Genomic DNA, 13,725 nt, shown 5'->3' on the forward strand with positions numbered 1-13,725 from the left:
GTTTTTCATGTGCTCTCTGAGTCCTGGGCTGAGGTTGCTCATCCATGGGCTCACAGTGCTGCTGCTCTCCTTTGGAAGAGAGAGATGTTTCAGGCTGCCATGCGGCATCTTGGGATTGATAACAGAGCTCCTTTTAGATGTCTCTCCTGCACCTGAACAGGAGACCCCCATAAATTTATTCTGTTTACTTTTATCAGGTCATTGGGATGCATAATATCCTAAAATAGTCATGGTGCTCCTGTTAATTTTTCTGTTAATGTACCCAAAAGAAAAAAAAAATCATCTTGCAGAAGACAGGTCTTCTATTCTGGAAGTGTTTGAAAATGGCTGTGGGAGTTCAGGACCACTCCTTGCCTCCCTGTTCTCACTGCTATTGGGCCTGTACAACATCCTTTTAAGGCAGCACTAACCTGCTCAGCCAGATGGTAAATGTCATAGAGATATCTTTGTGTTTGTTTGTTTTGTTTTTTTTCTGTGTAAGGTGAAGTAAACTTTAGTAAATCTCTCATCTGATCATGGAGAATAAATTTGATGTTGCTTTTGGGCATACTTATTCCATATCCTCTGTCTTACTTGTTTTCAGGACATAAGTGACACTAATTTACACTTGTTCAGTTCCTCTATCTTGATTACTGAGCAGGCTGGATGATGTGGAGATTAGCAATGGCATTTTGAAAGACCAAACACTTGCCAGTGTCTTTAAAATTCTCTACTTTTCCTTCCTTGTACAATCAAGCCCTGAGGGGGGATGGCAGAGGCAGCTTCCTACAAATGTGAAAGCACTAGAAAACACGATCCCTGGTTTGTTTGACAGATGAAAGTTTATCCCGATGTTTGTTTTTTGCAAGGGAAGCAGTATTGACTGTCTGCTGACCAGACCTAGCACAGGTAACAGCACCTGCTGTTGCTCCTCCTCAGCAGGGGAAAAATTGTTTTTTCCCCTCATTAGTGGTATTTTAGCTGATTGTCAGACATGGGAACAGATGTCTTGCAGTGACATCTTGCGTGGTTTATTTCCTTGTCCTCAGAAACTCTGCTTCATTCCCAACAAGGCCCAGGCATGTCCTAGATGGGTTCCTTAGCTGATAGTGACACACCTAAGCATACCCTGACACGAGCTGCTTCTGTTTTAAGACCTTTTCCTATTTAATGTCCTTAAGCACCAGTTTATAGCAGTGCTGTAGACATGTCCATGAATGACCATAGGAGACTTCACTCATCACTCACATATTGACTTGCAAACCTCAGAAAGAGGTCAGTGTTGTGGGGATATGACTTCCTAGAGCTGCTGAGCAAAACAAAGTAAGAAACATTTTGGAGAGCTAGATGTATTTTCTTTTCCCAAAAGTATTGCCACAGAAATCTTTGCATCAGTCAATTGCTGCAAAAATTTTCCATAACCCAAACCAGGCTTTTGTTAATACTTCACTAGTATCCTTTCAACCCAGTGAATGCATTTTAATTGATTTGGTGGGATTATACTGAAGGATAAGTTACTCTTTATTAGCACAAAGGAGAACAGTAGGTAATTTAAAATTTTATTTTTATCTAAATAAACCAGCAATATCTAATGTAGTGAGTGCTTTCAGTAATGTTAGGTATTATGTGGAGAAAAAATAAAATACCTGTCAGAAACAGCTGATGACGGCAGCCTGCCCAGAGCTGAACTCATTGTAATAAAACCTCGTGGACTGGCATGGGTGCTGTTCCTGCTCCTCCAGGCTGTTTTTGCAGTGTGTAAACCCACAGCCAGCAATTGTCAGGCCATGCAGGAGGCACCACCGGGCTGTGGGGCTCCTGTCCTTTGCAGGAGGTGTCAGCCGGGCCATGGCAACGGGGGCTGGAGCCTGGAGGAGCTCAAAGAGTGGGATTAGAGGAGTTTACATCCTTTGACTGTGTACCGGATCACTGAATTGAAATCACTTTGATAGGTGCTTTTTAAGGATTTTGCAGGGTTGGTTGTTTTTTGATTTGTTTGGGGATTTATTTGAAGTTCCTGAGACTGGGTTGCTTTGCTCCCTAGTTTTAAAGCAACACCAGCATTGAGTTTAAAATGGATATTAAGACAATCCAATTTATACTAACTATACCAGTGGGGTGCTCCTTCATGGGATGCAGGATATCACCTTCAAATCCATATCAAAGAGAGACAGTCTCTTCCCCTCCCTTTCCAAAGTGGTGTGGTTGCTTTGGGAACAAGATGTGTTTCTTGCATGAGCAGCTCCATAGATCCTTTTGTCAAAATAGCTGGGTTTGTGAAAGTTCAGGCTTGTTTTTTTGTTTTTTTTTTTTTTTTTTTAATTTTTTTTAACTTTCAGTAAAACGAGGAAAATCTCCCTGCTACATACAATAGCACCCTTTCCCCTCTAAATAGCATCCTAGTATAATGTCTCTGTTCTTTCCCTCTCCGATCTCTAAGACCCTAAAAATTTTGACAAACCACTTTTTGCACTTTTAGTATTTAATTACTAAAATGATCTAAGTGTTAAAGAAGTCAGTTGATAACTGATAGAGAAAATGGGAAGGGAAAATGGGTGGAAACTGTACTGCACAAATGGCCATTTACTTCTGTGTAGAACTGTAGATGATTAGGGATAGGCAATCGGAAGATATCGTGTTGTACGGGCAGATGGAACCCCTCCCCTCAATAGTTAAAGTTACTTAACCCCCCTTAGTTAGCCAGTAACATCCGGTTTACGACACAAGCAGAAGGAAGTGACGGGGTAAACCCAAGCTAAATAACCCCATGCAACCTACTAATAAACGCCATTTGCCGTCCACCATACTGGTGTCTGTGAGCTTATGGCCCGAGCGGCCTGGGGGTGGCCACCGTGCTGTTCCTGAACCAGGTCACCATGCCTCAGTAAAAGCAACACAGAACATGTGTTGAAAAACACCAGGGAGGTTCTCATTAACATGCTCATCATAGCATTGGGTATGAAGTCATATAAACAAAACCTTTAAAACTTATTTTACAGGTAAAGCTGGGCATTACATCAAATCTTCCATGCTTGAAAGATGAGCTGTTTGTTTGTTTGTTTTTGATTTTGATTTTTTAAAGAATAGTGTAGGATAGTAATAGATTTCAGAATTTGGGACGAAATGTTTTGGACAAAACACAGAAATTTAGGACTTTTTTTTTTTTTTTTTAACAAAACCAGTCCTATTAGTTTTGGTCAGGTGTATTTGTCTCCTTTTCATGCATCTGTCTGTACCCATGGAATGCTCTGATCAGTGCAGCTCTGTCCCTAGGCCATCAGATACTGAAAGACCTGAGCATTTCTTGAGACAGATAAGTTATAACCAAGTAGTTGTTCTTTTTTTTCAGCATAATTCAGTTCTCAGTAGTAGAAATGTGATTTTGTGGTATTGCACCTCTCCTCCTGGACTTCTTAAATTAGTATATGGAACATGAGAAAGCTACAGTGGTAAGAGCAACTTCTTAGGAATATATTTTTATCTTGTTCCTCCCATTCTTAACATCACGTATATGTAAATTCAGGGAATAGGGGAGGTTTCCAGGGAAAATATTTTCTGATGTGCCTACCCTGGATTTAAGTGCAAACTCTTTAAGGAGGGTTCAGCACTATTCCACTATGTATCACCAAGCATGATTAGCAATGAGGAGATTTATAAACATGTAACAGTCCTGTTGACTGAACAAACTCTCTCAATGAGCTTTATTTGATTAACAAAGAAAAAAAGACAAAGAAGAAAGAATATGACGAAGAGCTTAGGGATGGTGGTTGTCCTGCTAGTGCTCAACCTTTTTGACCCTTAAACATACTTACAAATTTTCCTGTAGTCCAAATCACCAAGGTGTGTAACTGGGAGAGGTGAGGGTTTGTCTGAGACAGCCATGCTTGAGCTGGTGAAGTCCTACATGCAGTTTCATCGCTGCCATTTTTCCTTTATCCAAGGAAATTGCACGAAATTGCTCCCCCAGTGATATTCTTCTAACGGTTTACTTACTTGGCTGCAAAGTGCTGAATTTCAGCAACCAGAAAAACTTCCAAGACCCGGAAATACTGTGGCATTTTTCTTAATTTTTATTTTAGCATGCTGTGTGTCATTTCTGTATCAGGGAGAAATGAAAAGGTTTCTAGTGGATGAAGTAGGTTACATGCCATTAAGGGGTTCTTAAGATAAAATATTTGCTTTAAAGACATTAGGCGGAGGTTCTGTGTTATCAGCTAATGCCCTAAAATTGTATTTATTCACTGGGTTAGCATTTCCCTGTATATGGCTTTCTTTCTGTTAATGAGCTCATGCTCCTCATGGGCAGTAATTTATTCTGTCAGGGTTTGGAAATAAGTGTCTTTATGTTTCTTGAGATTACTGAAACCATGTAAACAAACAAAATACCACAGATTCTGTACCTATCCACATTCCTATGTTGTTGCTCAAACTGTGTAGAAAATGAAAATAGTTTCAGGAGCAGTGCAATGCAAAGAACTTGTGTCCATTAAATGTAGCTGAAACAGCGGGTGAGTGTATTATACACACAATCAGGAAGTGTGTAGGCTTTACACAGGCTTGTATTTGGGCTGTAATTCTGGAATAAGGGTTAAAACATCATTTCTTAAATCCTCTGCTCTGTCAGCATTCCTTGGTAGAAGGGTTTATGTTTTTAAAAAAGGTGTTACTTCTGTACTTCCTCATTGAATCCATGGAAAAACAACACTTAAGGAAGCCAAATTAACTCCACTTTACACATGCAAACTGGTAGCTGAAGATGATACGTAAGGTAAGGAGGTTTTCTCTTCCTGCCTGTTGAAGGTGCTGATGCTTGGTCTAGTAATTTGGGAAATTTTGTTAATACAGCAGGCTGAGGTGACAGAGGCTTAGATTTGCCATGGCCTGAAAAGACACTGCTTCTAAGTCATGCCTGCATTATGTGCATGCAGCTACTCATGTGCATCTCAAAATCTAAAAGTCCCCAGTTTTGATCACACAGTAGTGAAAACAGATTTCATTGCCTTTTTGCAGTCCTTGCAATAAAAATAAGGCTTCAAATTAAAACCCTGGAAAACATTTACTGTGAGGTGAGATGGGAAAGCAGTTTGTGGGGACATCTTTTATCACACCAGCACCTGCTGTGTCTGAGGGCATTAATTTAAAATTATCAGCCAGTTGAATTTGTATCCCATTAAAAATTGCAAGATTTTCAGTAAAATTACTTGTTGTTCTTAATTGCAAAAAAAACCAACCAACCAAAAAAACCCCACACAAACCCGAGAAAAAAATATTAAACAAAACTGATCCCCCATCCACCAAGAACATCTGTTTCCATGTGGAATGCCAGTTTCCTAGTAGGCATTTATCAGGGACTAAGGCCACTGGAGGAAAGCAGTATTACATAAATCAGATGTGCAGTTCTGAGCTAAATAAATTTTTAAATATTTTGCATAAATTAGGGGACATTAAATTATGCATAATGTGCATAATTCCATCCTTTTGTAAATGATGTTCCCAGAGTTAGTGATTAAAGAACATGATGCAGCCCCTCAAGTTCAAACAGTTAGACCTTCCAGAGCTCTGTCTATAGATAGAATCCTTAAGCTCAGCAAGGGGACAGGAGCGTGCGCTAGCACTTGGCTATGATCTGCTCCCTGTTTTTGATGACTTAAGAGGGCTGTTCAGGACAGAGTATCAGCCTGTATGAACACTATCAACCAGCCTGAACAAGTCAGATTATTTAATTAGCCCTATTAAGACCCTTCTATTTTTATAACTTATTTATGAGTGTTCTTGCAAAGCTTAGAAGGTCCAGCTTCAGATACCAAAAGGATGTGTTCAGCTCATGTTGTTAGTCTTGTGACACCATTACATTTTCATCCCAAGAAAACTGAAAGATGCTCTGAAAAGCAGTTGAAGTTGGGAAATTCACATCTGCAGTCCTGACCTGAAGGTTTCTGGCATAGGGCATTTATGATGTCCATGCACGATGGACTTTGCTTGGTTACCAAAATGTGTATTGCATACCTTTACCTTAGACCATCAAAAATCCAGAGAAAGTTTATTTAACATCCATTTGAAATGTCTTGGTTTCCCCCCAGGGGAGAAGTGTTCCTCAGACATCATTTACCGTGCTGTGAGTATCTTACTTAATGTCCTGTGCTGAGAAAACAAGGTGATGGTTGTTTTGAGAATCTGTTTTGCCACCCTTTTACTGAGATCCATGTTCTCCTTTTATCTAGGTTTTTTGAGAGGAGCAGGAAATGATTTGATGAAATTGATATTAAATCAAACATTCATATTTACCAAAAGAAAAAGCTCTTAAAACAATTGTGTCCAGAATTTAATACCTGTGTCATGGCTGTATCTTCAGACTGTTTGAAAGGGCTCTAATTTCATCACAAGGGTGGGACTCTTATCCACCACCCCAAAATTACATTCATTTGTAAAGGGGGGAAAAAAAATAAATTCTCATGTCCAAATTCAGTCAATGAGCTTTTTCTCTCTGATGGAACAACTCTGGGCTAGTTTGGAAGATGAAAACTCCTCAGGTATGGAGTAACTTTATGCTTTGAAAAAATGAAAATCACTGATGGTTAAGTGCTCACTTGTGGCTTGAATCTCTGGCTGTTCTCGTATCAGTAAAACAGTTAATTAAACAAAGATCACTCCCAAGGTGGTGCTGAAACAGTATATGAATATGGAAGTAAGGTTAAGGTGTTCTGAAAGTAGAGGGTACCTGTATGAATTATGGTTCTGCCCAAAACTATCTCAAACAAATGTGATTTGGATAAATCCAGGAATCCAGGCAGACTGCATCTGCCAGCTCACTTCTGAAGATCTTATCCAACTTTAGCTGCAGGTGAATGGGCAAAATTTTATCCTCTTAGCAGGGAAGTTTATACATATGCTTTAGTGCATTATGTCATCAGTAAATTATTTTAATAGCAAATAAACCTTTATTACTTTTGCTTTTGCTTTATTGCTTTTGCTGCTGTACATTCAATATGTACAGCATTGGCACAAGATAGCTTGCATGCTCACTAGTGCATTAGCAGGAGAGATGGAAACTGTGTTCCAAGACCATAATACTTTGAATGTGGTACTGTCAAAGCCTGAAGAAAAAAAACCAATAAAAAAACCCCCAACAGTTGCTGCACATCAGGCTCTGGTAGAATGTTAGGAAATAACAGCTTATAAAGGAGGTAAGTTTCTCACAGAATCATAGAATATACTCAGTTCAAAGGACCCATCAGGATCATTGAACCCAGCTCCTGGCCCTAGTTCTGGAAGGTGCCAAGATGAGACAAAATTAATAGTTTCCAAAATACCAGGGTGTTCTTGGAGACAGCCTTCAGATTAAACAGAACTGTGGGCAATTCAGAATAGCAATATAAATTTTAAAAGGGATAATGATAAAGAATGTAAAACATACTTAGCATCATATTTTAATATGGAGAGTACTGATCAAGTGAATTCTCCATATAGGTTAAGACAACTGAAAAATATTCCACCCCTTGCTCCACAATTAAATATTGAACAGTACACAGAAATAACATGGAATTTGAAGACTTGAGATAAATTGAATGGGGATTAATGTTATTTTGATAAACGTGTTGAATAAACTGCCTACTGTAGTAATCCACTTTGCCTGTGTATATACCTGTCTAACAGGAGGGATTTATGGTGGTGCTGGGAAGCATTGCAGGCAGGAACTGCAGCACTAGGATAAGCAGCAGTCTTCAAGAGACAGGCCTGACATGGAGAAGAATATAAATTTGTATTAACAGCCAAAGGAAAAAACACACAGTTTTGTTTGAGAGCAGTCTTTCACTTGCCAAATTAATTTTGACTTTATGTGTGTGGAGTAAAAGTTGCTGTAGAACCAAAGGAAGGTCTTGTACACACTACTGCCATTTTTTGCATTGACGTCACATGTGGTAAGAGGATGCCAGCTGTCCTGCAAGCCTGACCTCATTCCCTGAGGAAGACAGCCTTGTCCAGGTTTTCACTCTGGCTGATGGAAGGTGAATTAGGAACAAATGGGTTGATTTACTGAAGTTGTTTTGGATTTGTACCCTACTGCCTCACAAAAATGTCATGTGAAAAGTCATTTTACTTAAGACTGTCATACAGTTATCTCTTCAAATGCCAACTTTTTTATACCCCATGACCTTGAGTGGCATCACTGGAGTTGATATATACCTGTACTTTATCTTATTACATACCTAACACCATATTACCAGGCACTTCTTGCTTAGGTGCCTCAGAAGGCAAAGTACTTGCTGAGTGTTGGTTTACCTTTTTCACAACGTAAATTTGAAGCCAGCTGGGAGAGGTTTTTTAAACAGCTTAAAAATCAAACAAAACCTGTTTAATTTTGTTACTGGAGAACTGCTGGCAAAGAACTAGGCTCTCTTGCCAGTGACCCAGCCATTAAATGGGCTCAGATATCAGGGATCCCCCTGTGTGAGTGCAGACAAAGAACAGGCCTGTCCAGTCCCTCTGTGTCCTTTTTCTTTTCCACTCACTCCTTGGGAAGCTTTTTGCACATCAGCATAATGAGGTTCCACATGCTCAGTCTTGGCTCTCTTGCCCTTTCCTAGATTGGCACCTGATGGGACAACAGGGCAAAATAGTTTTGTTTGGTGCATTACACTGAGCTGAGCAAATTGTTGTTTAGCGTTACATTCCCCTTTCCATGGATCCACTCAATGCTCCATGCAGAGGAGACATAGTTTGTATAAGGTCAGTAGGGAAGCACAGTGCTATGTATCCACTGCTCAGGAAACTGCAGGAGACACCTTTGAAAGTAATGTGTCAACAGTTCCATGGTACAGGGAGTTTGGAGAGGAACTCCCCTGGGCTCATCTGGAAAAGGAAGATGGAAAAAATGTGTGTTACTGGAAATTTTGGGTCTGCACAGTTAGATGGACCGCTGGTAGGAGATGCATTTGCAGGCTGATTGTTGAAACTGTCAGTCTCAGCGCTGGTCACTAGTTCTTCTCATCTCATTCTTTACTACTCTTAGGCAAACAGGCCAAGCACCACTACAATTCTTATAAAATTGAATTGCATTTGGTACACATTCCTTCTTGCCTGAAATATTGTCTGAAATATTAAATATTTATCACTTGCTGTTTCTTTAAAAAAATCTCTGTATTTCAGAGGGTTGTAATGCCATACCTTCCCTCCCTTTTATTGTTCACACTGTTCACTGTTGTGAAAACTTTTTTTCCAAGTAGTTAGTAATGAAGAAAACCTGCAAGTGTAATACTGTTAACCTGAACACAGAGAGGGGTGAATCTCATGACCTGAAAAGTAGTAGCTTCCTAGTGGGTTTCTCATCAGTGCACTGCAGAGGTGCAGCATAATTTGGAAGTAGTTTTTCAACTTCATTCATTAATAAGACCAGTATTTTTCATAGTTAAGTTAAGTATGAAAAAGTGGGTATTTTATTATTTCCTTTTTTCTTAGTTTTTAAAAGCTTGATACACATAGCGTTGGATCAAGGCACATACAAGACTGGCCAAAGAGCATACAAATCACTTTGGTTTTTAGTTGAAGAAACAGGAATGATTATTGCAACAAAGAGCGGCTTGGGGTTTAAACATGAAATAGCTCATAGTTCAGCAGGAAGGCAGAAAGAAATATGTTACCTTACATATTCACCAAGGAATTTCTGGATAACTGTGACAGTAATGGGCAGTATTCCTGACTGTAACAGCAGTACACTGAACACAGACTCATATATGCTTCAGGATAGCTGTATTCCCCATTTGTCTGCTCACCTTTGGGACCACAGTTTTTGAGACCTTGCTTTTATTGCCTTGGGTTTTGTCCTGTTCTCTTTTCTAGTGAAACTGCACTTTCAACCCTTTTTCTTTTCAAAGCAGTTTCAAAGTGTTGTCTCTGCTTTCCTGCCCTTGTCTCCCAAATGCCTGTGAGCATCCATCACTATTTTCTCTGTAATATACAGACCACTGATTCTGCTGAAGAAAAAGCTATTCCTGAACTTTATCTATCCCCTTGGTTTGTAGAGCCTACCACCTTTTTAAATTTTTGTTAATTCCTTGTTAGGAATTTGATTATGCTTTCCTCTAGGGATTAGGTTTTTTAACACTTGTGAAACGGTTTCGTCTCATGCATGTCATCAGTTTGATTATTCTCATTTACATTGTATTTTACCACTGTTGAATGGATATATCCAGAGAGCTGATATTGCCCATTACTACACACATTTTTGTTTATTGAATATTGTTGTGGTTTACAGATTTATTAGACCCAACACTGGAAGTCCTGTGAGTTTTTGTAACCACTTTTTGATATTCCTGATTTGCCAGGTTCAACATTTTATTGATACCAGAGTGAAAAATGGCCTGTGCTTACACTTACAAGGATCTCAGATGAATGTTCTGACTGCTCAACACGGCAAGAAAATTCACTTTCACAGTCAACAAGTCGTCTTACTCAGTAGAACACAAAAGTTAAATGGTCTGTAACTTCAATATTAGCAAGGAAAATACAGTACAAATTACTAAAAAATACTAAAATATAGACTTGTGATCAGGTATCCCCACTACATTAATCGCAGCAGTAGCCTGAAATTTGAAACTTTTAATAAAAAGTTCTTAAATATAAATTATATGGCAAATGTACAGTACATTGCTTTGTCGAAGTCTTTTAATCCAGTGTTTTGCAGTAGAACAGCAACTGTTAAGTCAGTCTTTTCTTGTTTTCTTTAAAAAACAAACCCAAAAAACCCAACAAAACCCAAAACAGTTTTTCACATCCCTCAGTATCATGAGTGTGAATGATCTGAATCTGGAATACCACTGTCTCTGTAGCTCCTGTTACTACTGCTTTCACTGTGGCTGTTCTTGTACAGATTCATGCCATTGGGTGGGAAAATGGTGTGTATTACAAATTCCTCCTTGGACACTTGGTCACTGGTTATTGGTATCATTTGGAAAGAAGTCTCCCTGATTTCCAGGATGGAGTTATCCTTCTTGGTTCCCGCTTCAGCATAGTCATCTTTTCTCCGGCGTCCCTTGCTATAGGTGCAGTTCCGGGAGAACAGGGACCCGTTTCTGTGGACGTACCAGCAGACCAGGGCCAGCAGCCCTATGGCCACCAGTGCCACCGCGCCGCCAATGATGGCGGCCAAGGGCAAGCTGGAGTTTTTGTAAGGTTCTTTCTCCTGCTCCCGGTTGAGGGTGGTAGTAGGGTTGTACATCTTAAGAGGCGCCGTTTCGGTCTCAATGCATTCGGGTGTTTCATCAGAGAGATAGATGTTGCTGGTTTCCATGGGAACCATGCACACACGGTATGGTGACTCTGGTTCAAGAGCTGTGAGCAAATAGTCGCTTCTGTCACCTGTAACTATTGTTTCAGTTATAGATCCAAAGGCAGGGCTGTGACCCATCTTGAGCCAGCTCAGTCTCAAAGCAGTCATGGGTAGTGCAACTTTCCAGGAGATGTGAATAGTCTCCGTGCTTACAGATTTCACAAATATTGTGATGATTTTGTGTACTGGGCTTGCTGTGGTTCTGTAGTTTTTATTTAGGTTGGGAGTCTTGATGTCTGGTTGTCTGGTCACAGAAATGGGCCAGTGTCCCTGGGCCGGGTATAACGTGTTTGGTACTGCAGTAGTGATTTGGATGGTGCTTATCATGCTATCGTCCTTACAGTCAAACAGTTCTACGCTGAGGTCTTTGATAGCCATCCCACGTACTTTTTCCGGTGCCTGACACATCAGTCCACGTACGTTCACTTTTAAAGGCAAGGACTGTAACCAGTCACGTACCCATTTCATTTTGCACCCACAGTGCCAAGGATTGTTGCGAAGAAAAAGTTGAGTGATGTTATCCAGATCATCAAAGACACCCTGAGGTAAATTGCTGAGATTGTTATTGGACATATCTAGTCGATACAACTGTCGTAAATAAGAGAAAGCATTGGATGGCACACGGTTGATGTGGTTTTCTTGGAGGTAAAGCTTTCTTAGGTTTGTTCCCGGCAGATTCACCGGTGCAGCTGTGAGTGAATTGCGGACCAATGACAATTCTGTAAGATTGACTAGATTCATGAAGACTTTGTCTCCTAATCCATGATTATTTAGAAGATTTCCATCTAAAACAAGGCGTTTTAGATTTGTAAGGTCTTGAAGGGCCAGCTCAGAAATTGAGGAAATGCGATTATCATCCAAGCGTAGCTCTTCTATGGTTTTAGGCAAACCCCAGGGAATGGTGCTAAGGTGATTTCGAGAGAGAAAAAGAAGTCTGAGATAGATGTTGTCCCGGAAAGCTCCATCCTCAATGCTAACGGCGGAAACAGAATTATCATCTAAATGCAGTTCTTCCAGATAAGGAATTTTTGAAAGTGAATCGTAAGTAATGGTCCTTATATTGTTCTCCTGCAAATGTAGTTCCTTAATGTACTTAGGGAGGTTAGTGGGGAATTCATCTAGGCTGTTGCGGTATAAATATATTCTTTCCACCCTAAGCAAGTTCTTCAGTTCTGAAGGAATCCCAGCATTATTTATTTGATTGTTCTGAAGAAAGAGGGTAGTTGCATCCTCTGGGATTCCTGTAGGAATAGACGTCAAATCGCGATCATTACAATATATGAAACCCACATCACAGCGACATACTGAAGGGCATGGTTTGGCACTAACAGAATAAGGTGCCATTTCAAGTAACAGCCCTATTTTAGTCCAAACTAGGAAGATGCTCCAGGTAACACTAATCATGGTCAGGAATGATGAGATTTCTATACAGTTCTGATCTTCAACAATCTAAAAAAACCAAACAAACAAAATTATCCAGATCATCAGAAACTGCAATAAAAAAAATCAACTTCAGCATTACAGAAGACATCTGAAACACACATTAAACCAAAATTCAAGTTCGTAGATGCATTTTACTCTTTTCCTTACATCAGTAATTCTACTACTTGGACTAATTCAATTAACTTAATAGGTTATTCTGCATAGTGATTGAAAATAATATAATCAAGTATGTCTAATCTGTGAATTCTTTTGCTTAAGCAGTAAGACTCTTTCTAAGTAAGGATTCCTTCACATTTCATGTGTATTGACAATCTTTGTTCACAGATACCAAATAAGTACAGAACTGAAGTCACACCAGAGTTCAAGTAAATCATTCTATATCTGAAAGATAAGAAGTAATTCCTAAGCCAGCTAACTTCCTCAGGAGCCCTTAAGTGAACTATAAAACCCTTACCATACCCACAAGTCTAGTGGTAGCTATTTCAGAACTTCAAAAAAACCCTAAAGGCAAAGCCTAAAATGCAGACAAGAGTGAGGCCCAGTAAAGACTTTTCCCCAAGTCTTTCCCAGTGCTCAACTTTACAGTTGTAACTTAGGAACACTCTGGACTATTTTGCTTGGTTTTCATGCTTAAGTGAATGTTCAGAAAGGTGAATGTTACAACTGGCAGGTAACTTGTAGAGCTATGGCTCTCTCGTTCACTGGATGAACTATTCCATTACATGCTTAATTTCATGTTTAAATATTTGTTATACACAAAAGTCATCTTCCTAAGTAGCACACTCTATAAGAGTCTATTTGGCAGGATTAAACACATTTTCCCTTATTATTAGAAGCATGGTATAAATTAACTCTTGAGACTGAGACTGTACTTTGCATTGGTAGTGTGTTTGTACACTGAGCTCGTGTAATTAGCATTTTTATAGCTTTTAAGACAACATAATTCAATTACCATCGTAATTAGGGTTGTGAGCACT

The 13,725-nt window shown here is 39.5% G+C and overlaps 2 protein-coding genes across 2 annotated transcripts in view; one reads left to right on the forward strand and one right to left on the reverse strand.

Moving 5' to 3' along the window:
- MACROD2 (mono-ADP ribosylhydrolase 2) overlaps positions 1-13,725 on the forward strand; it is an 869,266-nt gene that overhangs the window by 96,555 nt on the left and 758,986 nt on the right. The gene's annotated exons all lie outside the window — the stretch shown is intronic.
- On the reverse strand, positions 10,760-12,709 carry FLRT3 (fibronectin leucine rich transmembrane protein 3). Its single transcript, XM_062489394.1, has one exon. The coding sequence runs from the start codon at positions 12,707-12,709 to the stop codon at positions 10,760-10,762; it is 1,950 nt and encodes a 649-aa protein (XP_062345378.1).

The sequence above is a fragment of the Cinclus cinclus genome, chromosome 3, assembly GCF_963662255.1.
Source record: "Cinclus cinclus chromosome 3, bCinCin1.1, whole genome shotgun sequence".
In the NCBI taxonomy this organism is placed as follows: domain Eukaryota; kingdom Metazoa; phylum Chordata; class Aves; order Passeriformes; family Cinclidae; genus Cinclus; species Cinclus cinclus.